This window comes from Quercus suber, unplaced genomic scaffold (genome assembly GCF_002906115.3).
Source record: "Quercus suber isolate HL8 unplaced genomic scaffold, Cork oak 2.0 scaffold_107, whole genome shotgun sequence".
Lineage (NCBI taxonomy): Eukaryota > Viridiplantae > Streptophyta > Magnoliopsida > Fagales > Fagaceae > Quercus > Quercus suber.
The window spans coordinates 704,078-731,276 of record NW_027069572.1 but is presented as its reverse complement, the minus strand read 5'-3'; the positions used below and the strand labels follow the sequence as shown (position 1 = coordinate 731,276).

The window sequence follows — 27,199 nt, the reverse complement described above, 5'->3', positions numbered from 1 at the left end:
GATCAAGTGAAGTTATTGCATCCAGTCTACATCGAAGTTGCTAGTAGAAATCTTTGAGAGGTGTTCTTGGAGTCGTTAGCAAATGTGTGGAAACATGTAAAAAATCTAGAATAAAAGAGTCTTTGAATTTGAGTTACATGTGGTTATGTTAATAAGTACTACATGAGGAAGCAATAAATTTTTGATGTGCAATCGACATACTCTCATCACAAGGTAGTGGACGGCCTAATATCCCTAGCAACGTCTTGGGAGTTATGATGTGCAATCCACATAGCTAGAAAGTGTACAGAGTTAATGTCCCAGGCTGAAATTTAAACACCCCAGCTTCACACCTTAACTAGCTATTTGCATTCTTTCATAACACCCTCGCTTGTAATATATTTTATAGAAGTTCTTTAATTCTCGGCGACAGCATTTCAATAGCATCTGCAACTGTGAGAAAGATCATGTCTTCGCCGATCTTTTTTGTAAACTCGGATGCATACAACTTTTCGGTCACGATTGCCCCGGGGTTTGCTAAAACAAGCTGTTACAAAACCATGATCAAATTATTGTCACTAATACTTAAGGTCCTCTAATAAACTTCACACTAATGAGTGAAATTCAAATCCTAATTATTCTCATAAAATAATAACATATAATTTAATTGAGTTACAATATTCTCGGCATCCCTGTTAATGAGTAGAACTATAGTCTAGTACGTAGAAAAAAAAACGCATAAAGAAAATAAACAAACCCTACAATTAAAGTGTTTAAATGGGTATGGTTTCCATCAAAGAAGTTTATTAAGGATTATTTAGAAGAAATATGAATTGGTAGCCATAACCAGCTAAGTAGTTACATATAATTTGAAATTAATTAGATTATAAGGAAATTTAATTTTGGTGAAACATGTTGTACATGTTAGGTAGCTAGGTTTACTTGTCTAACAAAATTTAGATAATTAATGCTTCAACTTGGAGTATTCTGTGTTGATAAAGAAAATGCAGTGGGTGTAAACCAATGCCAATTTGCGAACATATAATATATGAAACTTGTAGAAGTCCTGGACAAATATCAAGATATGTCTACATTAACACAGTTGAGAAAGCAAATAATAGAAACATAATTTCTGAGTTCAAATTAATTTTACCTTAATATCTCTGTTCTGAAGTGTCTTATGTAACTCTTCGAAGGAATGGATACCACTAGTGTCAATATCAATTACAGCTGCAAGATTGTGAATCATATGAATATATTCCTCTAGTAAGTATTAGAACCGAATCCATGAGGACCATGACAAAACAAATTGCTTACGTGACATTTCAATGATGAGATATTTGATTCTGGGCTGACTGTTTATTTTCAAATCTTCTTCTTCATTGCTTAGCCATCTCAAAATCCTGCAAGAAATTGGATTTAACAACTGTCAACTGGTCTAGTTCTTACTTTCAAATTTTCATTGTAGTTCATTGAACAAAACTAGGCCAATTTTTTTCCCTTACCATGTTTTTGGAGGTTCTTATGTTTGCTAAAATATTCCTTATCATATGTAGAAATTATCACAAAACTTCCATGAAAAATTCCGGATCATAACATACATAAAAACCCTACATGCCTAGGAAATTGTTTATTATGCTCACATGTGGGCAGGAGGAGTTAATATATATCTTATGTTTTGATTGCATGTAGTGGAATGGTAAGATCCTTTTTTTGGCGGGAGGGGGCCATGCCCTCCACAATTGATCTTCTTTATGTTAATTTTTTAAAAATGAACCCCTTAATCTAAACAATTTTGATTTGGAAAAAAAAAAAAAAAAATTCGGGCTGTTGCCTATAAGCAAGAGCATTTTTCTGTGGATCAATCTCATTCTGCGCCATAGTTCCAATCAAAAGAGACACCACGGCCACTGGTCCTATGGCAATATCTCTGGAGCTACCCATGAAGGCATAAATAAGAGGTGGAACAAAGCTAGAGTCTAGAGAAAAGTTAACAACAAACAACATTAATTATTGATTAATAAAGTAGAACATATTGTAGCAAAAAAAAACCGAGGATGTTTATGAGAAACATGGAAACTCACATAACCCATATTGGGGATCAAGATTTGCTAGCTTTGCATATGCAATATCCTAGTAGGAAAAATATTTGAGCATCATTAGAAATGGAAACTGAAAATTAATATATATATTTAGCTAAGCTTATTTTGTTTTATGGAAATATTTTTCACTCACCTGAGGGACACACAGGCTAGCTATGGTGAGTCCAGCAATCAGGTCACCTCTGAACTTTTCCAGATTGTAGCTTCTTGCCCATTCAAGAATCGGGAAAATAGCTTGGAGTACAAGAAAAAACCTTGCATGACCTTTTTGGCCCCGAAAAGCTTTTAAGGGTTCATCGTGGAAGAAAGTTTCCTTGATAACAGTTTGAAATTCAGTGAGAAGATTTTGCTGAGGAGGCCTTTCCACCTTGTGAATATGAGAAGAAGGTTGTGAATGGCGTCGCGATGAAGGGCCGCTCCCGATCTCCATCTCGCGAGTAACACGTCCACTCATTTGAGCCAGAAACTAGTTAGCTCTTGTATATGTATATCAAACCTATATTAAAACAATGGAGCAGAGAAAATTGAATAGAACTTAGAAAATACTGCTAAAAATGATTTTATTCAACGGAAGCAAATTGTAACAAGTTAATGGTTGCTGACTACGGAAAGTAAGGCTGAGTTAATTAGCTGATAGATAAAGATGGAAGTACAAGATACAGGGAAGTTCTTATTGCTTATATATATAGGCAAGCCTAAGCTTTTTGGTTTATTTATTATTTCGTCTGATATGAGTCTATGACCAACTACTTAGCATCTAGCTATCACGAATATGATGTATACAAAGGTTGACTTTCTCAAAAAATTAACCTACAATTAACGATTAATTTCAAGCTCTTAATAATATGTTTGAATTTGTTTTTAACTGTCGCTCAATATTATTATTATCAAATTATTTCTCTTAACTTTCTGTTTCTTTTTTATGGTACCTTTATCATTCTTGTTCCCCTTGAAAGAATATATATATATATATATATTTATATACACAGTATTTAGGTGTTGTTTCTTAGGTTTTCATCTGTCATGTGGATTTTTCCTTATGAGATAAAAGTGTATTTTTTAGTTAAGTAACCACATGATTCAATTTTGAGTGGAGAACTTAAAGAATAACATCTAAGGTATTGTACTTAAGTTTTGTCATATATATATATATATACATATATATATATATACATATATATATATATATATATGTGTGTATGTGTGCACGCGCGTGCATGTATGTATATATTATAAGTACTCTTTTTAAAGGAAAATGAGTGGTTGATCGTAAAAAAACATTAAATGCGAAGATATAGGTAAAAGTGGAGGGTTGGTGTGGCACATAAGGCCCATTTTTGGTACCCACAATTGTATTTGATTGAGTTTAGGTAGTGCAGGGATAGCAGGAGCGAGAGTCAATTGGTCGGGTCACGAAATAGGCAGTTATAGAGAGGAAGTCAGAAAAGCCAATAGAAGCACTCATTCTAAACTAGCAAGCTCTCATGAAAGGGTAATTTTCTTTTCATAAGATTTTGACTTAATTTCCACTTTAGATATTAGACTTTATTTTTTCACCCCGCAGTTGCAAGAGACATGAAATAGAATATTTTGCAATATTTATACATTACAGTTTATGCCATGGAAAATTTAAGCCACGTTTTAAACACGCGGCTTTAGACCAAATTTAAAGTCGCATCTATAAAACGCAGCCATAGTTAAGATTTAAAAAAAAAAAAAAAATGAAATGGGAAGGTCTTATAGCCGCGTTTTTTAAACGCAAAAATAGCTCCACCCCCAAAAATGTGGCTATTGAGTTTAGGTGGCACATAAGGCCCATATTCTATAGCTGCATGTTTAAAACACAACTTCTTTTGCCTACTTTAAAATGCGTTTTTTTAAAACGCAGCTTTATCCCATTTGTAACCGGGTTTTTTACAAATGCGGCCTAAAAAAAGGCAACTGAAGACCCGCGTGTTTTGTAGTGCCAGTTGCTTGGTTTGTGATAAAGTTCATAAACTGGGATTGTCAAAGCCTTAAAATCTTATAAAAATTTCCCACTTTTTGCACGTGAATGTATAAGAAAGAAATCCAAAAAATCTAATATCCCATAATCCAGAATAATTGGCAATTGGCTACTAAATATCTCTGAATTTCTCTCCAAAACTTTACAACAGATTTTCCCATAACATATTTTTCAACCTGAAAGCCTACATAAAACTAAAGATATAATTATTTTTTTTATAACTTCTAATTTCAAGGGATAAATTCCAGACTCATCCATTTATTTTTCAAGTGACATTTTCATTTGTGAGTTATTATATCATGTTTTCACACTTGACATTGAATAACTATGACTGATTTGACTAAATGGTAGAGATATATAGTTTGTCGTAGTCTAATTCCATATTCGTGATGTTATAATTCCTCAAAAGTAACGAGGTGTTTGTTGTTACTCGAAGAAGTTGGCAGTATAAAGCAATTTTTTATTTTTATTTTTTTAGGATAAAGTATTCCTGTACTTTGTTTCTCAAGTGCATGGAATTTTTAATTTTTTTTTAATTTTACATTGATCAATAACTTTTTTATGCATCGCACAAATTAACGACTAATGATAAACAAATAACTGTAATAAGCATGTATTTGTAGGACAAGTAACCCTCTAGTAGTACTACTAAAATCAAATAGAATTTGGCTAAGTTTCCTATAAATAAATCTCCCACATATAGCATTACGTTGTGAGTATTATATAGTTCAGTCTTTTATCTTTTTCTACAATACAACTTGGGTGGATAACATTTGTTTTTCTTCTTTATTTAAAACTCACTTGTTTGCGTGAAACAGTATAAAAGAAAGTTTTATTGTCCAGTTAAGAACCCATTGAAAGCAGCTTGAGGTATCTGAGAGCCTGTTTGGTTTGAAGATATCAGTTCTCATTTCTCCTTTTTAATTTTAATTTTTTTTTTAAAAGATTACTCAAAATTCAGTTCTCATTTTTTATGACTCAAACTTCTAACTCATATCTCATATCTCTATCTCTATCTCTATTTTTACTTAACTCAATTCAGGTTTTTGTTTGGTTCAAAGTTTATTATCAACATTTTTTTTTCCACTTGCATCAAATGAATATTCTCTAGGGTATTTCTCTCCATGTAGACTCTATCCAAGTTGGCCTTTGCAACTTGGCCTTTCACAGTCTAAAATGCCAAAATGGTAAGTATGATGGTGATGGATTTCATAATTGTCAAAACTTAAAACCAATCCAGAGAGAGTTGTAAGCAGAAAGTATAAAAATAAAGTCAAATAGCTACAACGTACAAGACCACAAATTTATATATATAGTGAATAAATTAAGTTATTAAACTTTAAAATAACGAAACAATCAAACTCGAAAGACTTACTCAGATCGTGCGCCACCGCGCGTCCATGCTGTATTCACATATATTCAGCTCAATAAAAAAATGTAATTTTTTATTTGTATTTTTATGAAACCAATAAACAATGTCAAAAATGAAAGAGAGGAAAACAAATTACGTCCAAATTCATTGAACCTAAAAGCGTTGAATCTCTCCTCTCTCCATAAAAGAAGTAGAAGAATTCATTTATTACTTATAAGTAGATAACATATATTAACATTCACGAAAATCATACTAAATAATTTATAATAATATCTTCTCTGTTTTTTATTATTTGCTCATTTGCGGCACGACAACAGGCCATGTATGTGGGAAAAGAGAAAGGTATTATCACAGATATTATGGAATGTGATTTCCCAGAATTCAAAGACAATCTTATTACATGGGGGGTCACTAGCTAGGATGTTCATGAAATAAAACAATACCATTACCATAGAATTGTTCTAACAATCTCCTGCTCGTCACGATGATCTCTCTGGGTTTTGGTCACACATACCGATCGACATTACATGCCGTATTGCCTTTCTAATTTTGGCAAGCAGGTTGGATGATTTCATTATTTCGTTGTTGGGACAAACAAAATGTTTACTTCATAAAGACTTTTTTTTTAGTTGTTGCTGAAATTAATGGAAGACCTTGTCTGAAATATGTTTTATCCATGGGAGTAGGAGTAGTCGAAGTGGACGGTGCAAAATAAGAAAATTAGTTGACTTCACAAGGTGGGATAGGGATACAAACTTGTCGATAACACTATGTTTTCTATGAATGATATATTCTTTAAAAAAAAAAAAAAACTATAGTTATCTTATGAATAAAATCTAATTTTCACCTCTTAAATTTGGGCCATTTGTTATTTTGATAGGGATAGGAGCATAAACTTATCGATCACAATTTGTTACTTTGATAGATAAATATAAGTTATTAGTTATTGTTGGAAGTGTTTTTATTCGTTGCTTATATGATATTTAGGAAGCGAAGACCAAGACTCGACTTTGAGCTTGGAATATGGCCCAAAGGTTATCGGTGAAGCGAGAAAGACTCATTTTTTGCTCAAGGTTCAGGTTGGATTGGGTTTGGATCATAATAATCATAGCCCACCTATATCGATCCAACCTACCTATATATTTAAATGTTATATTATATATATTTAATATATAATTAATATATATTTAAAACTATATTATATAATTAATAATTTTTTAATTTAATTTTTCCTCCTAATTCATGTATATTTTGTTTATCAACTCAGTTGGATATATTTTGTTTATAACTGAATTAGAATATTAGTTTATATATATTTTGTTTATCAACTCATATGATAAGAGAGATATGTTTTTTTGCTCAATTATATAATAATAAAAATTGTCCAATTCATGGGTTCAACTCGATTCATATGGGTTGAATTAATTTGGATTTAACTCCTGTGATAGGTTAAGTTAGGTTGAATTTTTTTAACTCACCATGGTGGGTTGGGTCGAAGAATTTCCTCAACCCGATCTATGTACACTCCTAGGTTGAAAAGTCATAGATTAGCCCACCACCAACCACCACTCATCATTGCCTCTCTTCATCCTGCAGAACTCACCCTCACCCATCAAGGGCCACCATGGATCGATCAAGTGGTGTCAACAAACCCACCAAAGCCACCCAATCAGTAGCCACTAACCTCCTCCAAACACATACGTACACAAATATACACACAGAGAGAGAGAGAGAGAGAGAGAGAGAGAGAGAGGAATGAAGCTAAGATAGTGAAACCAATGGCATTGTTGTTAGTGTCACTCTCATCCATCTCAAGGGCCAAATCTGCCTCGAGATTGATGATCCCTACACCTGATTGTTGGTGTTGGCCACTCACCGCTCTAACCAGCACCAACACCTTCATCTTCATGCTTTTCGCTGAGTAGAGATCAATGAGAGGCAAGAAAAGAAAAGAGGGAAAAGAAGAAGAAGAAAGGATTTCAAAATATACTTGGTGGAGTTTTGCCGTGGCGGCTATGGCATTAGATTTGGTAGATTTTTGCAGTCCGAAGGCTGGTTCGAGTTAGATTACAAGAAAGGAATGAGAATGGTTTGGGGACTAGTAATAAATATGTGGGTTGTGTGGTTATTGCTAAGTTATCGATGAGTTGGTGTTTTTATTTAGCTTGTGTTTTTTTACTGGGCCACTTGTATTATATTGCAGGATTTGATATTCATTAATTAGACATGATAAAAATTGCTTCTAAACAAAACTACATGGCTTTGTAATAAGTTAATGGTAGTTAGAGGAAATAACCTAGTTTGTCAACTAACGTGAACAAGGAATGAAAACAATGTTAGGTTCATAGATTTATGTTGACAAACCATGAACAATTGTAACACGTAGAATTTTTATTAGTCTTAATTTAGTATTGAGAATATGTCAAAGAATAAGATGAGTCAAGATTCAAGCTTTGAAAGAATTAAGAATTTCATACACTAGACTACTATTGCACTACATTTTGACATAAGCCCGATCTACTGAGTTTCACTTAACTTGATCAGTTGAAGTATATATCTCGACCAATCCAGAATCATGCAAATAGATATTGAACTATTTCTGTCAGATGTTTGATATAGGGCTACTAGCACTTCAAGTCCACTATATAAGCAACCCTATAGCACGCTTTCCAAGAATACAGGAGGGCAATGCATTGTACAAAGATCTGAAATTTTTTAAGCTCTAGCTCTTGAAGTATCAGCAAGAGACCTATGTCCATAAAAATGATTAGGTGATCAAGTGAAGTTATTGCATCCAGTCTACATCGAAGTTGCTAGTAGAAATCTTTGAGAGGTGTTCTTGGAGTCGTTAGCAAATGTGTGGAAACATGTAAAAATTCTAGAATAAAAGAGTCTTTGAATTTGAGTTACATGTGGTTATGTTAGTAAGTACTACATGAGGAAGCAATAAATTTTTGGTTAAGTGTATTGTGTAAACTTTCATTCTATTCTAGTAGATTTGTTTATCTTAAGGATTGTAGGTTAAATCCTTGCAAGCTAATTTTTACTTTGAAATTGTTTATTTTATTGGTTTTCCTGTGTCATCATTTTAGGTGTTTATGTGTGGCTCATGCTTATGTGATGTTATTTAGATATGAAACAAAATTAATCTAATTAATCACTTTCTATCCTTGTTTTTGAAGTAATATAAGCCTTCTTAGATCTTTCTACCCTTGTTTTTCGAGTGTGCTTTCTTAATTTTTTTGATGTGTTTCTGGCTAGTTTAGATTTAATTTGTCATGGAATTTGAAATTATATGAAATTAGTGTCTTGTATCAGATTTATTTATTTATTTATTTTTTCTAAATAAGATTCTCTTGCATCGTTAGCTCCCATTTTCTACTCAAGGAATTTCCAATGGCTTCTTGGTGATGGTTTTTTAACAGATGGATTAAAAAAAAAAATTCACTAGAAATTTTGGTGGATAGTGTTTTAATGAGATTTTAATCCTCTGTGTTAATATCTATTGTTTTATTTAAAAAAAAATTGTACGTGCGATGTGTCATTATTTTATTTAAGGGTGTCAAAGAGCGGTTTTACACCAAATCATTATTGAATTTAAACTATTTCTAAATGCTTCCAGTAATGTTATCAAAGTTTTCATTAGCATTTAACTCCAAAACAAGGATACTTCTCATCTCACTTTCTTTTTCTTCAAACATCCAAATAATAAATATTATTAGTTGATGGGCATTGATCGTCTACCACTCTCGTCCGTCACCTGAGCAATGTTGTCAACAAACTCTTGTCGTGAGATGATGTATGACTCATGATCCCCAACTACATCTCAAGAGTCAAGACGTATAATCCAGAGAGCAAGAGTGTTGATTTAATTCTCCACCAACCCAATAACATCCGAAATGGGAGCATATCCTAAGATTTCAACCCAACCCACGTCATGCTCACATTAAAGAAAATGAAGAGATTTTTAAGATAAGGGTCAGTCTAGAATGTCTATATAAAGGACTAGCATCCATATTTGCAATGCATGAGAGAGCCCTAAGATTTTCCATTCCTTACTACTCTTTTGGGGTTTTCTAAGTTCTCACTTAAGCATTAAATGGGCTTAGGCAAGCACCAAACAGGTGCTTTTCGAGTGAGTAGTTTTTATTTTAAAGGTCTTCGTAAGCTCAAGTTTGGATGAGTGATCCATTGATTTTCTATGCATCAGTAATTAGTGTTGTTCGTAGGGAGCTAGCCATTAGGGATGAAGCCAGACTTCAAATTAGGTCGGAAATCTTAATGTAAGCTTATCGAATTTCATCACTTTCATTAACATTATAATTTCATATTTGTAGATGCAATCCAAGAATACACTACAATAAGCTAACACCAATTTCATTGTTAGTGATTTTTCAAAATTGTATTTTAGGATTTTTAGAAATTAGGACACCAATAATAAAGGTTGACAACACTAAATCATCATTATTAGCTTATGAATTATTCATGTATATATTTTCTTTGAATAATACTAGAGACACATCTAAATCCACAACATGCCCCCGCTAAATTAGCCCTCAAAACAAAAACCTAAATAAAAACATGCCCTACAAATCACGATAAATTTAATATTAATAATTTATTGACACAATAAAGTCACAAAAATATTATTTTATTAAAACTAATAATTCATTGTAGAACATAAAATACACAAATTTTCTATTGACTGAGTAGGACCACAAAATGTCAAACAAAATACCAATTTCAATTGTGTTCTTTTCTCATTAGTCCCCACTACGACACTATCCAAAATTATCCCCTAACAATAACCACAAGCCACACATTTACACTTGATTCTTGAGAGATATCAGTTACTAGTAATACCTACTAGTTATATTTTTTGTCACAAATACTGCATACTAGTGGAGAGAAGAGAGAGCTAGGACAATGACAGAGACTAGTGTGTGGAGTCGTATGCGGCAGTAATTATTGGTGTGTGGACAGAAGACTGAGTTGGAGCTCTTGATTGAGCAAGAAAATTTTGGTTAAAAAATGGTCAGGGTATTGTGATTGTTTTGTTGGTATTTGGGCTGTTTAGACCAGATTTATGATTTCTTATGTAGGTTTGTGCTTTATTATATTGGTTTTTAGATTTTGGCTAAAGGTTTTTCTAGTTTTTCTTATGGCAATTGGGCAAAAAGGAAGGTCAGACAAATATTACAATATATTTTGGGGTCAAATATATAAAAATCAATTTTCCAAATACTTTAGAGGGGCCATTGCCCCCAATGCCAAAAAAATCCCCTCCATGCTAAAATATCATCCAAATAAAAACACAAATTTACAATTATTTCAAAGCACATTTCCAATAACCCACCCCACCCCACCCTCCACAAAAGCATTCATGTACAAAAATCCAATTTTCCCCACATTAGCACTCACAAATTTATGATAATCTAAAATCACATTTCCAACCCCTCTCCTCCAATGAAAACATTCATGTACAAAAATCCAATTATACTCTACATTATTGACTTCAAACAATTGCGTTTCTACTGGTTTCCTCTTCCTTTTCTTACCTCTATTGACATTGGCACTGTCCTTTCTCACATAATCGACTTCCTCGTTATCAAATTGCGTAGAAGGATAAAGAGTTCATTGAGTAGTAATAATAATACTATTATTATTAACATTTTCAACAACGACTTTGGTAACTTCATGGGTAATTTTACTCCCACCTCCTACGCCTCCTCTTCTTCAACGTTTATCGCCTCTTTTCGTCAGCATACATATTGAACCAAAAAGTAATAATAAAATTTATTAGGGTTGCAGGTGGAGGGAGAACCCTTTTTATCACATGAGCTCTGAAATGGAGTGCCCGAACAACTGCGACAACAATGGCAGTCACGATTATTGATGATTTTCTAAAACTAACTGTAAGGTTGAATTTAATCAACCATTTAATTGGCTTTATTCCGTGACCAATTTGCTTGTAATTTAGCACTTAGCAACCCTGTATTTAGGTGGGAAAATTGTAAGGGTAGTATGTGAGAAGATGTAAAGAAAAGCTCAAAAGTGTGCAAGAAAAACAGAGGCTCACGGGTGGATCGCGACTGGCAAGTCGCCAAAGGCTGGCACGTGAGAGGCACACCGGGAAGCCAAAGGGTCGCGCCAGCTATCACGCTACAGGACAAAAGTTCCAGTCTGGCCAGGCCGTTACGTCGCGACTTGAACTCGCGACTTGGACAAGTCGCGAGATCAAGTCGTCAACTTGCCCTGTTTGGCAAAAACTGACGTTTTGCATTCCCTTCTCACCCTACTATATATACACCTTTATACCCATCATATTGAGAGAGCTTCCAGAGAGAATTTTGTGAGAGAAAACCCTAGAGAAAAACAAGATTGTCTCATTCCCAATCTTCATCTAAAGAAACTCTACAAATTCCTCTACTCTCTTCCTCTCTATTGTCATACCCTTGAGAGGTCTTTATCTCACCACACCCACGTCTGTGAGAAGGTTCATTTGGTGCTTAGGGAAGCAGTTTGGGAAGGAACTAATATACATTGGTTGATGCTATGGTCAAGTAGCGGAATCCGGTAAGCTAGAAAAGAAAAAGGTTTGGCGCAACCTCGTTGGAGCAGGAAGCTTGGAGGGCTTAGGTACCTGGGTAGATTAGGCTTGGAGGGTCTATTGCTGTTCATGTATCCCAACTACATTTTCTAGTAGATTATTGACTGCTTGGAGGGTGGCGGACAGGTTTTATGCCAAGAGCTTCGGTTTCCTCTTCGATAATACATTGAGTGTTGTCCTTGTGTTTGCATTTCTCTTCCCTTTATCTTTACCATTTAATTACAGTTGTGTGTGTGATTATTTATGCTTTAGATTGTGTCTCTATTCCGATATAAGCTATTTATCATTTTCCGCACATAAGTTGTTTGTGATATAGCTTGTGTTGGTATTTTTGTAATTGAGGGTTTAAACGTTCAAGAGTGTTTCATACCCATATTGAACTTTCACTAACAATATTACTAGTTGATGGGTATTGGTTGTCCTACTGGCTAGTACTCTCATCCACCCTAAGAGTAAAGTCATCGACATACTCTCATCACAAGGTAGTGGACGGCCTAATATCCCTAGCAACGTCTTGGGAGTTATGATGTGCAATCCACAAAGAAAGTGTACAGAGTTAATGTCCCAGGTTGAAATTTAAACACCCCAGCTTCACACCTTAACTAGCTATTTGCATTCTTTCATAACACCCTCACTTTTAATATATTTTATAGAAGTTCTTTAATTCTCGGCGACAGCATTTCAATAGCATCTGCAACTGTGAGAAAGATCATGTCTTCGCCGATCTTTTTTGTAAACTCGGATGCATACAACTTTTCGGTCACGATTGCCCCAGGGTTTGCTAAAACAAGCTGTTACAAAACCATGATCAAATTATTGTCACTAAAACTTATGGTCCTCTAATAAACTTCACACTACTGAGTGAAATTCAAATCCTAATTCTTCTCATAAAATAATAACATATAATTTAATTGAGTTACAATATTCTCGGCATATCTGTTAATGAGTAGAATTATAGTCTAGTACAAAGAAAAAAAAAACATAAAGAAAATAGACAAACCCTACAATTAAAGTGTTTAAATGGGGTATGGTTTCCATCAAAGAAGTTTATTAAGGATTATTTAGAAGAAATATGAATTGGTAGCCATAACCAGCTAGGTAGTTACATATAATTTGAAATTACTTAGATTATAAGGAAATTTAATTTTGGTGAAACGTGTTGTACATGTTAGGTGGCTAGGTTTACTTGTCTAACAAAATTTAGATAATTAATGCTTCAACTTGGAGTATTCTGTGTTGATAAAGAAAATGCAGTGGGTGTAAACCAATGCCAATTTGCGAACATATAATATATGAAACTTGTAGAAGTCCTGGATAAATATCAAGATATGTCTAAATTAACACAGTTGAGAAAGCAAATAATAGGCACATAATTTCTGAGTTCAAATTAATTTTACCTTAATATCTCTGTTCTGAAGTGTCTTATGTAACTCTTCGAAGGAATGGATACCACTAGTGTCAATATCAATAACAGCTGCAAGATTGTGAATCATATGAATATATTCCTCTAGTAAGTATTAGAACCGAATCCATGAGGACCATGACAAAACAAATTGCTTACGTGACATTTCAATGATAAGATATTTGATTCTGGGCTGACTGTTTATCTTCAAATCTTCTTCTTCATTGCTTAGCCATCTCAAAATCCTGCAAGAAATTGGATTTAACAACTGTCAACTGGTCTAGTTCTTACTTTCAAATTTTCATTGTAGTTCATTGAACAAAACTAGGCCAATTTTTTTTTCCCTTTCCATGTTTTTGGAGGTTCTTATGTTTGCTAAATATTCCTTATCATATGTAGAAATTATCACAAAACTTCCATGAAAAATTCCGGATCATAACATACATAAAAACCCTACATGCCTAGGAAATTGTTTATTATGCTCACATGTGGGCAGGAGGAGTTAATATATATCTTATGTTTTGATTGCATGTAGTGGAATGGTAAGATCCTTTTTTTTGGCGGGAGGGGGCCATGCCCTCCACAATTGATCTTCTTTATGTTAATTTTTTAAAAATGAACCCCTTAATCTAAACAATTTTGATTTGGAAAAAAAAAAAAAAAAAAATTCGGGCTGTTAGTTTTTTATAGATAGAGAGAGTCTCAAAATACCTCTCCTTAATATAGTTGGAGTTCGAAAAGTAGATTGCAGAATCAACTCGAATAATCATAATTCCAGAAACAGTTGTTGCATTAGGATATTGCTTCACATTCCTGTAAACAAGAGTCCCTGGGAGCCTCCCGAGTACTGCAGTCCGTGGCCTTGTAACTTGTAGGAGGATTTTGGCAAAGGATATAGCCACCTATCATAACAAAAATAAGAATTTTTAGTGAGAAAAGCAAAAGATGAAACACTCAAAATGGGTTTGAGTATGTTAATTCAAACACAACTTTTGTTGAGCCCTTACATACCGCAATTAAAAGGCCTATCTCCACACTTTTAAAGACCACACCAAAGAAGGCTCCCATACAAGCAAGAAAATCGAATTTATCAATCTTCCATAGTAGTATCGCAGCTGGAATGTCAACTAGGGGAAACACCGCTGCAATAATGATAGAAGCAAGTACAGCATTTGGGGTGTACTTAAACAATGGTGTGATGAGTTCCAATGTTAGAAGAACAACACAAGACATCACAATGTTGGCAACTGCTGTGTTGCAGCCAGCCATGAAATTTACTGCAGAGCGAGAGAATGATCCTGCATGCACGCAACGAAGATGATTAATAAAATGTTGAAAGAAATTAACCTGTGATTAAAATTTAGAGGCTCAGAAATATATAATTTCAATTTGAGCACATTTTTACACCTGTAGCTACATAACAAGACGTCATGGAGCCAACAATGTTCATAGTTCCCATTGCCACCATTTCTTTGTTCCCATCCACATTGTAGTCCTTCACAGCAGCAAATGTTCTAGCAATCGCTATAGCTTCCTAGAATCCAACAGATTTGGCTTTAATATTGGAGAGTATTATTAGGCTGAGTTCTCTTAATGCTTGTAAAGAAATTAGCTTACCGTCAATGCTATTAAACCTGCTACCACACCGATCTTAAAACCTTTGAGAAATAAATCTCCAGTCCAATAGATTTCATGAGCAGATGACGGGTTTATGCCCCTTTCTATACGGTTCACCTGACACAGTAAAATAAACCGCAATGTGAACTTGCCAAATCCTTTTTCAGGCAAGCTAAACACAAAATCAAAATGATAAAAATTGAGAGCACTTACAATTGCTACACCTTCCTTATCAGCACGGGTAATATATACACAAAATGTGGCTACTATGACAGAGGTCAATGGAGCAATAGCAGATACCCAAAATAATTTGGGGTATTTTTTGGCCTGTGCCAATATCAAAGAAAGTCAATAACAATGAAAATGATTTAATTTAGGTAACATAGGAATTGAAGAATAAGAATCCTCTCCACATAGTATTCTAGTTTATACTCTTGTAAAATGAGAAAATGCAAAAGGGAAATGCGAGAACTTGCTTTGAGAGAAAACAACTCTGTATTTGCTTATCAATTTGTTATAAGCAGTTAATGAATAATTAGCTACAAACTCTGTATATATACACGGAAAATAGGGGCTAAACATGGTGCCCAAAAATATTAATTAGCTACTTAAAACATCAACCAATCAACTAATGACAAGTGGCAAAACTGTAACTAACTGCTACAACTAATGCTTAAGTGAAACAATGCGTTTTTCTTTTCCTTTCTTCCTTACCGTTTTATATTTATAACCTTTATTTCCACTGTCGTTTTGCTTATTTTTGTTTCTTCTGTTGCTGCTGTCGTTTAAGTCATCTTCAACACTCCCCCTCAAGTCCAGTGTCTCAGACTCTGTGACTTGAACTGAGCTATTTTCCTTTAGAGGCTTTGGCTGGAATATATGCTTTAAACCCAGTTTACTTGAGAGTCTTGTAAGTGCTGCCATGCCCAGAGCCTTAGTGAAAATGTTAGCAACTTGGGAATTGGTTGTTATATGAAAAGTTTTGATTTTACCCTCTAAGATCTTGTCCCTAACCAAATGACAATCAACTTTTATATGTTTGGTTCGTTCATGGAAAACCGGGTTAGCAGCTATGTACAAAGCTGCCTGCTTATCCCTAACCAAATGACAATCAACTTTTATATGTTTGGTTCGTTCATGGAAAATCGGGTTAGCAGCTATGTACAAAGCTGCCTAGTTATCACAAAATAACATAATAGGTTTGTGATGATCAATTTTCAAGTCCTTAAGTAGCTGCATTACCCAAGTAATCTCGTAGGCTACACTAGCCATTGCCCAGTACTCAGCTTCTGCAAAAGATCTAAACACTACTTGTTTCTTAGACCTCCAAGATATTAAAGAATCCCCCAAATACACTGCATATCTTGTGAGAGACCTACGAGTATCAGGGCATCCAGCCCAATCATCATCATAGAAGACTTTAATATGCAACTCTGTGATACGAATTGACTCAGTCTGTGTACAGTATATGTTATGTCAGGCTTTGTCAAAGTTAAGTACAATAATCTTCCTATAAGTCTTCTGTACATTCCTGGTTTAGCAAGCGGTGCTCCCTCATACTTAGACAATTTAAGGTTTTTTATTCCATAGGAAACTGGATTGGTTTACACCCTATGAAACATATGACTTGCAATATTTCTAAGGCATATTTTCTCTGTGTTAAAATAATGCTTGCATCAATTCTAGCTACTTCCAAGCCCAAGAAATACCTTAATGAACCAAGGTCCTTCAAACCAAATTGATCATCAAGAAACTTCTTTAAGGCAATAACACAAGCAGGATCATTTCCAACTAGCAAGATGTCATCAACATAAACCAAAAGAACAGTAAAAGAAGCTCCTTGTGAATGTATGAACATGGAGTAATCTGATTTTGACTGCACAAACCCCATTTGCAATATGGTAGTTGAAAATTTTGCAAACCATTGTCTTGAAACTTGTTTGAGACCATAGAGACTTTTGTTCAACTTGCATACTAAACCCTCTCCCTTGCTGTGAAAACTAGGTGGGAGAGACATGTAAACATCTTCCACTAAATCACCATATAAGAATGCATTGTTTACATCCATTTGGTGCAAAAACCACCCTTTCATAGCAGCCAAGGAAAGCACAATCCTAACAATAACAAACTTAGCAACTAGGAAAAATGTTTCAGAGTAGTCTAGACCAAGTTTCTGAGTGAAGCCCTTAGCAACAAATCTAGCTTTATACCTTTCAAAAGAGCCATCAGGTAAGTATTTGATCCTATAAACCCACTTACAGCCTATGGTAGTCTTGCCAAGAGGTAAAAGGGCTAAAGATCAGGTATTGTTCACTTCCAAAGCTTCAATCTCTTTGTCCATAGCAGCCCTCCACTCAGGAAATTGAACAGCCTGATGAAAGGAAACAGTCTCTGAAGGAGTAGCATTGACTGCTAGAACAAAAGATTTAAAACTTGAACCCAAGTGAGAATAGCTCAAGAAATCAGAAAGAGCATAAGGCAGACCAAATTGAGGTTTGGCACTAACAACAGTCTTACAAGAATAATCTGATAAGTAAGAAGGAGGCACATGAGGTCTAGTAGACCTTCTTAAAAGAGGTTGGACAGGCTGAGTAATGGGTGTGATATCTAAATCAAGATTAGTAACATGGACAAGATCAGTAATGGAAGCACGGGTAGTAGGTTCTAAAGAATTAGAATCAGGAAGAGAAGAATGAGGAGTAGGGTCTAATGCAACAGAATCAGAGTGTGAAACAACTAAATTAGAATCTGGAATGGGAGTAGAATTTGGAATAGAATGAGCAAGAGTAGTCAAAGAAGGACAATCAAAAATACAAGAAGAATTAGAACTAACATGAGGAAAAACAAAATCAGTCAAATAAGAAGTGGAAGGAGATGAAGTAGAAGCATAAGGAAAAATAGACTCATAAAACACAATGTCTCTAGAAATGTAGACAGAATTGGTAGCAAGATCTAACACTTTGTAGCCTTTTATGCTATGAGGATAGCCCAAAAACACACATTTTCTAGACCTAGGTGCAAATTTGTGTTTGTGAGAAGATGAGGCAGAGATAAAACACAAATAACCAAAACATCTAAGATGTGTATAAGAAGGTGGAGAATGAAAAAGCATTTCATAAGGTGTTTTATTATCCAAAGACTTAGAAGGAACCCTATTAATCAAATGAATAGCAGTGAGGATGCAATCACCCCAAAAACATAAGGGTACTTAAGATTGAAATTTTAATGCTCTAGCCATTAAGAATGTGTTGATGCTTCCTCTCAATAATTGCATTTTGTTGAGGAGTATAAACACAAGACAGTTGAAGCAAAATGCCATTAGAGTGAAAAAAAATCTTTGAGATAAAATTCAGTCCCATTATCACTTTCAATTGTCTTAATGGATTTGTTGAATTGAGTTTTGACCATATTAGCAAAATTGAGATAACAAACTAAGTTTTTGACTTAAGCTTGAGCAAATATACCCAAGTACACCTAGAAAAGTCATCCACAATGGTTAAAAAATACTTGTAACATTCAACAGTACAAGTGGCAAAAGGACCCCAAAGATCACAATGAATCAAGTCAAAAGGAGTAGAAGAAATATGAGTACTTATAGGAAAAGGAAGCCTCTTTTGTTTTGAAAAATGACAAACATCACAACATGTAGTTTTATTAAAAGCATCAATGTTTACAACACCCTTTAACAATTGAAGTTTTGAAAATGAAGGATGTCCTAATCTATTGTGCCACAATTCTGTGCTTGAAAAAGGGCTGGTACTGGTAGTGGTAATGAGAGCAGTAGACCTTTGTTGATGTGAAGAATACAATAGATACAAGCCATTGCTCTCTTTACCCTGACCAATCATGTTCCATTGAGCAAGGTCCTGAATGAAGCAACAATTGCCAAGGAAAATGAGACAACAAAACAAGGTTTTGGTAAGTTTGTTAACTGAAATCAGCTTAAAACCAAAAGATGGAACACACAACACATCTTTTAAAACAAGAGTAGAGGAAATATGCACAGGCCCCACATGTGTGACTAAGGCTTGATCCCCATTTGGCAAATAGACATAAGTGTTAACAATGGAAGTGATAAGAGTGAATTGAGACACTAAATGGACCATATGATCAGTTGCACCAGTGTCTATAATCCAAGAATTAGATTTAAAAATAGTCTTATCAACTACTTGAGCAGAAAACACAAAATGAGAAAAATTAGGAGGGATCCAAAAGGGATTACTTGAGAAATTAGAAGAACTAGAAGTTAATGATGATGATGATGTCTGTGGTAAAGCTGAAATGGCATTGGGTGTTATGACAGAAGCAACATGGCTGGTTTGAGTGCCAAAACTTGAACCTGAACCTGCATACCCTTTGAGAAAAGAGAGCAATTGTTCACATTGAGTTGGAGAAATGGGACATTGAGGCTGACAGTAGGAAGGATTTTGCTGCAGAAAAGGACCACCAACAAGATTGCCAGGTGCACCATGTGCAATGCTAAAGGGTGTATTTCCAACACCATTCTGGAAACCAGTTTGAGCACCAAAAGAAGCATTGACCAAATTCTTAATCATACCATCAAATTGGACTCCTTGAGTGGGCAAAATATTGGATAACCAATGTTATTGGCAACAAACCCAAAAGGACCTGAAACTTGATTAACCATTGACCTATTACCTCCTTTAGGCTTATAACTAGGAAGGTATCCATGGAGTTTATAGCACCTATTTGCTATATGTCTTGTAAAACCACAATAGGTACAAACTGGCCTTTCTTTCCTTCCTTTCTCACCACCTTTATTCTGACCTTAAGCACCTTGAATGGCCTATTGTTATTCACATACATTGCCACAGCATCCAATTGCTGAATCACATTAACAGTATTTCCTATATTCCTCATTTTCTCTTCTTGCAAAACTAAAGAACACACTTTGCTAAGAGAAGGAAAAGGTTCAATAAGCAAGATTTGTCCAATCAGATTGCCATAGCTATCATTCAACCCCATTAAAAAATGAAAAACGTGTTCTTTGTGTTGTGCATCTAATTGAGATGACTTAGAACCACAAACACAAGCACAGCTACAAAAAGTGAAATGTTGATTATTCACAAACTCATCCCACAAGGTCTTGAATTTGGTAAAATAGGAACTCACTGAGAGTGATCTTTGAGCCAAATGTGAAATCTCCTTCTGCAACTCAAACAATCTTGGCGTATTATCTTGAGAAAGCTTATTCTTGAGATCAATCCACAAATCTTTCATAGAATTGATGTACATAACACTAGCCTTGAGGTCAGGACTGAGAGAATTGGTTAGCCATGAAAGGATCGTAGTGTTTTACCTGTTCCAAGAATTGATCAAAGGTGAAGTTGGATTTGGTTCTGAGATCGAACCATTAACAAATCCAAACTTGTTTCTGGAACTTAAAGCCAGAAACATAGATCTCGCCCAGGTTATGTAGTTCTCAGGACCAGTAAGAGGCTAAGATGTGAGAATCAAACCAAGATTTTCATTTGCTAGTAAGAAGTACGGATTGTTAGCATATTCATCTGCTATCGCAGCACTGCCAGTTGGTGTAGAAGAAGAAGATGCACTTGAGGAATCTGAAGCCATCAGAGACTAAGAGATCAAATTTAGAAAGAAAAACTTTGTTTGGTTGGTGAGAAAATGAAAGAAAATCGCTCTGATACCATGTAAAATGAGAAAATGCAAAAGGGAAATGCAAGAACTTGCTTTGAGAGAAAACAACTCTGTATTTGCTTATCAATTTATTATAAGCAGTTAATGAATAATTAGCTACAAACTTTGTATACATACACGGAAAACAGAGGCTAAACATGGTGCCCAAAAATATTAACTAACTACTTAAAACATCAACCAATCAACTAATGACAAGTGGCAAAACTGTAACTAACTGCTACAACTAATGCTTAAGTGAAACGGTGCATTTTTCTTTTCCTTTCTTCCTTGCCGTTTTATATTTACACCCTTTATTTCCATTGTCGTTTTGCTTATTTCTGTTGCTTTTGTTGCTGCTGTCATTTAAGTCATCTTCAACAACTCCACCAAAGATTTTTTATTTTTTATTTTTCTTTATGAAGTAGATAAAATGAAAATTAAAAAAATAAATCGTTATAGTTGAGAGAGTATAAAGTGAAACATAGTATTTTTATTAAAAATAAGATACTTACGGTGTACTTGGTGAGCCAAAGGAAGGCCAAGAATGACAACCCAATTACTATGGTCTGCCAGTTCCACTGTACAATAAGTTAGAAAGTCATTCACACTCACTCATGGGATTTTCCTACCCATAATAAACATTGACATCATTTGATGAAGAGAAAAAAGAAATATAACGTTACAAACTCTTTACCCCATGATGTACTGTGCCAAAAACTGAATGCATCACCGAAATAATGTCAGTGTTCTTTGTGAAGTTTGTTATACCAAGAAGACCTTTGAGCTGTTGAAGGCCTATAGTAATGGCAGCCCCACCCATGAATCCAACAATGGCAGCATGAGACAGAAAGTCAATTAACAAACCCAATCTGCATGCAATGGTCAAGCCATCATTTTAATTTTCATATGATTGATGCATGTTAGGGACACTATAAGTTTTATTGCATAACAAAAAGTAATTTAACCATTCATTTATTATATTATTAAAATCTACCAATCATATTTATAAAAGTCAAATTATGGAGTATTTTTTAGCATTTTCCACCTGATATAGCTATCTAAAAAGTCTAATGCTGAATTGTCAATGAACAACAGCTAAAAATTACTTAACCAAAAAAAAAAAAACAGCTAAAAAATAATAATCTACCTGAAAAAACCAAGTGCAAATTGAGTGACTCCAGCAAAAAAGGTAGCAGTGAATACAAGACGCCTATAAGCAAGAGCATTTTTCTTTGGATCAATCTCATTCTGCGCCATAGTTCCAATCAAAAGAGACACCACGGCCACTGGTCCTATGGCAATATCTCTGGAGCTACCCATGAAGGCATAAATAAGAGGTGGAACACAGCTAGAGTCTAGAGAAAAGTCAACAACAAACAGCATTAATTATTGATTAATAAAGTAGAACATATTGTAGCAAAAAAAAAACCGAGGATGTTTATGTGAAACAAGGAAACTCACATAATCCATATTGGGGATCAAGATTTGCTAGCTTTGCATATGCAATATCCTAGTAGGAAAAATATTTGAGCATCATTAGAAATGGAAACTGGAAATTAATAAATATATTTAGCTAAGCTTATTTTATTTTATGCAAATATTTTTCACTCACCTGAGGGACACACAGGCTAGCTATGGTGAGTCCAGCAATCAGGTCACCTCTGAACTTTTGTAGGTTGTAGCTTCTTGCCCATTCAAGAATCGGGAAAATTGCTTGGAGTACAAGATAAAACTTTGTATGACTTCTTTGGCCCCGAAAAGCACGTAAGGGTTCATCGTGGAAGAAAGTTTCCTTGATAACAGATTGAAATTCTGTGAGAACATTTTGCTTAGGAGGCCTTTCCACCTTGTGAATTTGAGAAGAAGGTTGTGGATGGTGTCGCGATGAAGGGCCACTCCCAATCTCCATCTCGTGAGTAATGTTAGGTTCTAATAGTTTTGAACAATTGGCAAACCATGAGTACAAACTTGTCTAGGTATAGATTTTAGAGTCTATAGGATATATTAGACAATGCTCAAGGTACTGCAAGTTAGAATACAAGAAAAAAAAAGTTGCAATTCAAGAATTCAAAACATGCCAAGTTCGATCGATCGAGATGCAAGTTTTGCAAATTTTAGTTTCGACCCACTACTCATTAAGCCTAATAAGTTATTAGAGTTTCAGATCTATTTCACATAATATTTAAAGGAAACCCTAAGGCACGTTTTGTTGAGTCTTTGGAAATGTTCTTGTGAGATCTAAAAGGTGTTGTGCCTTCTCTTTTCAAAGTCACTACTGGAAATCATTCTCATACCTTCAGAACCGGTAGATCTGAAATTGTTGCAACAAGATCATACATAGTTAATAATTTAAATCTTCAATGATAGTTTTGGAGTCACAAACTGGAGAGTTTGTGTTGCTAAATCTTTGAGTGAGATCTTAAAGTCACAAACGTGGGAGTTTGGGTTTAGTAAATCCAAGGTAGAAGAGTCTGTGGAGTCAGAGCTGCAAGTGGTCGTGTTAGTAAGTTCTACAAGAGGTAACTTTAGATTTATGGTTTAGATTTATTGTAATATTTCATTTTATCATAGTAGATTTGTTTTACCTTGAAGATGGTTAGATCAAATCTTCCTCAAGATTTTACCTTGAAACAGTTGGTTTCATTAGTTTCTCTAGATCATTATATCGTTATCTTATTTATTTTTCTGCACTACATGATATAATCTATTACTGTTTAACCTAGATCTCATAATTAACCTAAGTAACTATTTAGCTGATTCATTAGGTTAAATAATCTGTTTTCAAGGGGTCTAAACAAATAAACAAGTAACACGCCCGCTCATAGGAGCAAGAAACTAGTTAGCCCTAATATATATGTATATCAAACCTATATTAAAACAATGGAGCAGAGAAATTGATTAGAACTCAGAAGCTACTGCTAAAAATGATTTTTATTCAACAGAAGCAAATTGTAACAAGTCAATGGTTACTAACTATGGAAAGTAAGGCTGAGTTAAGCCGATAGATAAAGATGGAAGTACAAGATACAGGGAAGTTCTCTTATTGCTTTATATATATAGGCAAGCTTAAACTTTTTTATTTTATTTTATTATTATTTAGCTTCAGATATGAGCATCTAGCTGTCACGGATATGAAGTATACAAAGCCTTTTTTTTTTTTTTTTTGTTCCCCTTTAAAGAATATATATATATATATATAACACGATATTCTCTTAGATAGGAGTACACAAAATCTGAATTTTATTAATCTGAATTATATTTGAAGCCTAGCTACAATATATTTAAATAGTAAGAAAAAAACCTACTGAACCATGTATTTGTAGGACAAGTATCCTAGTCACAGCATTGTGAATATTAATTTGGTCTTGCTCACTTTCTACATGGCATTAGAGCCATAGCTTCTAGAGCAATCTCTCTACTTGCGTTAGATTTTTTTTCCATATCAAATGCCTATTTTCTCTAAGGCCCCGCAACATGCAACGTCACGTGTATATATTCTTATCATCATAAGAACTAACAATTTATTCTGAGCAGAATGAAAGGAATACACACTACAACGAACCTCAATTGATCGTAGTAGTTTTTGTAGGTGTCTAATTTGTTAAAGATACTGAAATAGATGTGAAAAGCAGAAGTATAAAAGAGTAACACAAAAATTACATTGAGTAGTAGTTCAGTCTTTTCTTTTTCTACAATACTACTTTGCGTGGATAACATTTGCTTTTCTTCTTTATTTATAACTCACTCATTTGCGTGGAGTAGTATAAAGAAAGTTTTATTGTCCAGTTAACTAAGAACCCATTGAAAGCAACTTGAGATATCTGAACGTGTGAAAAAACTGTCGAAATATCAACATTTTTTTTCCACTTGCATTCAAATGAATATTCTCTAGGGAATCTCTCTCAATGTAAACTCTATATATCCAAGTTGGTCTTCTCGTTCTTATTTTTCTAGGGTTAAATTAAAAGTCCAACTTGGTCTTTCACAGTCTAAAATGACGAGTATGGTGGTGATGCCGTGATGGGTTCCATCATTGTCAAAACCAATCCAGACATAGTTGTAAGCAGAAAGTATAAAAAAATAAGTCAAATAGCCACAAGACCATAATTTTTTTATATATAGTGAATAAATTAAGTTATTAAACTTTAAAATAATGAAACAAGCAAACTCGAAAGACGTCCTCATATCGAGCGCCACCGTATCTCCGCATTGTATTCTCATATATATATATATATATATATTCAGCTCAATAAAAAATTTTAATTTATTATTATTATTTCTTAAGAAACCAATAAACAATGTCAAACATGAAAGAGAAATAGAAAGGAGGAAAACAAATTACGTCCAAATTCATTGAACCTAAAAGCGTTGAATCTCTCCCCGTAAAACTAGTAGAAGAATTCATTTAATTTTAAATTACTAAGCAGATAACATATACTAATATATCTACCAAAAAAAACATATAGTAATATTTACGAAAATCATACTAAATTGTAATTTACAATAATATTTTTCATTTTTTTTTTATTTGCTCATTTGCGGCACGACAGGTCATGTATGTGGGAAAAGAGAGAGGTATTATCACAGACAGTTTGGAATTTGATTTCCCAGAATTCACAGACAGTCTTATTATGTGGGAGTCACTAGGTTGTTCATGACCATCTATCTATAAATTAAAATATAAACGAAAAATAGAACAATTCCATTACCAAAGAATCATTCTAACAATCTTCTGATCGTCACTATAATCTCTCTTGGTTTTGGTTGATTACTAATTTTCTAATGACACGTAAATATAGTCCCAAACTCACAGCATGCTTAAGCCACGCCCCAACACTTTTGCAGTATCTGTGCTTGCTCTAAAAGCCTTTAAGCCATGCCCCCTACATTTGCACACGCCTTCCTATTCACACGTAGCACACGCACAAACACACTCGTTCCCAAATTCAAAACATGCTTATGCTTAAGCCATGCCTACAAACACACTCTCGCACTCGCACGGTTTTGATAAATTGTCTTATGGCTGTGCTGAGCTCTGCTAGCTTATGCTGCTTGTATTGGATTTGGTTTGTTTTAATGTAGTTTTATCACATTCATAAAGAACTAAAAATTAAACGTTGTTGGGCCTATTCTTGGGCTTGGGCTTCCTGATGTAATTGTTTGGGCAAACATTGATTTGGGTTAGGAATTGTGTTGATAAAAAGCTATCGATCATCGTTATTGGGAAAACGTTGATTTGGGCTAGGAATTGTTAACTTTTGCTTATATATCAAATCTGTGCCATATGATATGAGCCTCTTAACTTGTATCTCAATTGAATTGTGTGAACATGTGCTTTAGCATCAAATTGAAGTATACGTACTCTTGTGCAATTCTGATTCTTCCAAACAGATTAGAATGAAAGCTGACGCTAACAGTTTAATTTCAACCATGTTTCACAAAGGATGGACAAGTCTTCTATATATAGAGAGAGAGAGAGAGAGAGAGAGTGAATGTTACAAGTGAGTGAACAAGAGGAGAGTGAATTGAAAGAGTTAGGGGTTCTTTAATAAGTTGGGTGAGTTGTAGCTTTAAGTGAGTCCCTTTCCTTGAGTTATTTTTCCTAATTCCTATACTTATTTTATAATTCTTCTCTGATATAAAAAAATTGATCCAGCATCATCTTTTCAAAGAAGAGAAACTTCCAAGTAATATATTTCAACAACTAAATAATAAATTAATACAACACGTACCTGTAATAGGAGACTCCAGTGCCAATTCTTCTGTCGCCTTTTCCAACTGATTGTCCCAAGACGGAGAGGTTGAGAGGGTTGGATGATGCGTATAGATACAAACAAGGGCTCCTTTTAGCCATACTTTGTGAATCTTTTTCTCATTTTATACACTAAGCTGAAATGAGAGTTTAGAAACAAAAAGAAAACGTTAAAACAGGTTCTCCATATTATAAATATATATATATATATATATAGAGAGAGAGAGAGAGAGAGAGAGAGAGGATCAAATTTCACAGATTATAAATATTTTGTATCAATTTGTTGTTATTTAATTATTAGTCCATAAATTTATAATCTGTATTTTTTTTATCTTAATATTTTAGATGCATGTAAAAGATATAACAAGATAATTTAATCCAATAATGAATTTGTTAAAAAAATAAATCCAATAACATAGTAAATATTAGTAACACCACGTTGCATACCTGTGGTCCTCTGCATCGGTGTTACGCTTACTGCCTCTGCAAACCCTTTCATAAGAGAGAAGAGGTAAAGGGTTCTCTTTAATTAGAAGAACTCCATAGAGCTAAGAAAAAGAGTGCCTTTGCTGTTGGATAAAAGAACGAAAACAAAGAGAAGAGATTAGCAAGGCTTCATTACAATTTTATAGGCAAACATATATATATTTGACATCTGAGTGTGTGTGTGTGTTTTCAGCTTAAGAGAATTAGTTTTTTGCT

General features: G+C 34.2%; 2 protein-coding genes across 3 annotated transcripts; both read right to left on the bottom strand.

Moving 5' to 3' along the window:
• Positions 1-106: 106 nt before the first annotated feature.
• LOC112032843 (sulfate transporter 1.3) lies at positions 107-27,199 on the bottom strand. 2 transcript variants are annotated; one of them, XM_065775247.1, is made up of 15 exons: positions 26,945-27,197; positions 26,478-26,634; positions 22,358-22,674; positions 22,207-22,255; positions 21,893-22,100; positions 21,440-21,614; positions 21,258-21,323; positions 15,301-15,414; positions 15,088-15,204; positions 14,878-15,004; positions 14,482-14,768; positions 14,182-14,372; positions 1,297-1,382; positions 1,133-1,209; positions 107-526 (listed from the first exon to the last, which is right to left on the bottom strand). In XM_065775247.1, exons 3-15 carry the CDS (start codon positions 22,652-22,654, stop codon positions 383-385), a joined length of 1,938 nt encoding a protein of 645 aa, XP_065631319.1. In that variant the 5' UTR covers positions 22,655-22,674; positions 26,478-26,634; positions 26,945-27,197; the 3' UTR covers positions 107-382. The 2 variants fall into 2 exon arrangements, with proteins under 2 accessions (XP_065631319.1, XP_065631318.1); XM_065775246.1 differs by lacking the exons at positions 107-526; positions 1,133-1,209; positions 1,297-1,382 and adding exons at positions 12,701-12,859; positions 13,466-13,542; positions 13,630-13,715 and having other exon boundaries at positions 26,945-27,199.
• LOC136068269 (sulfate transporter 1.3-like) lies at positions 1,765-2,738 on the bottom strand. Its single transcript, XM_065775204.1, has 3 exons — positions 2,215-2,738; positions 2,064-2,112; positions 1,765-1,958 (listed from the first exon to the last, which is right to left on the bottom strand). The coding sequence occupies exons 1-3, from the start codon at positions 2,533-2,535 to the stop codon at positions 1,765-1,767; spliced, it is 564 nt and encodes a 187-aa protein (XP_065631276.1). The 5' UTR covers positions 2,536-2,738.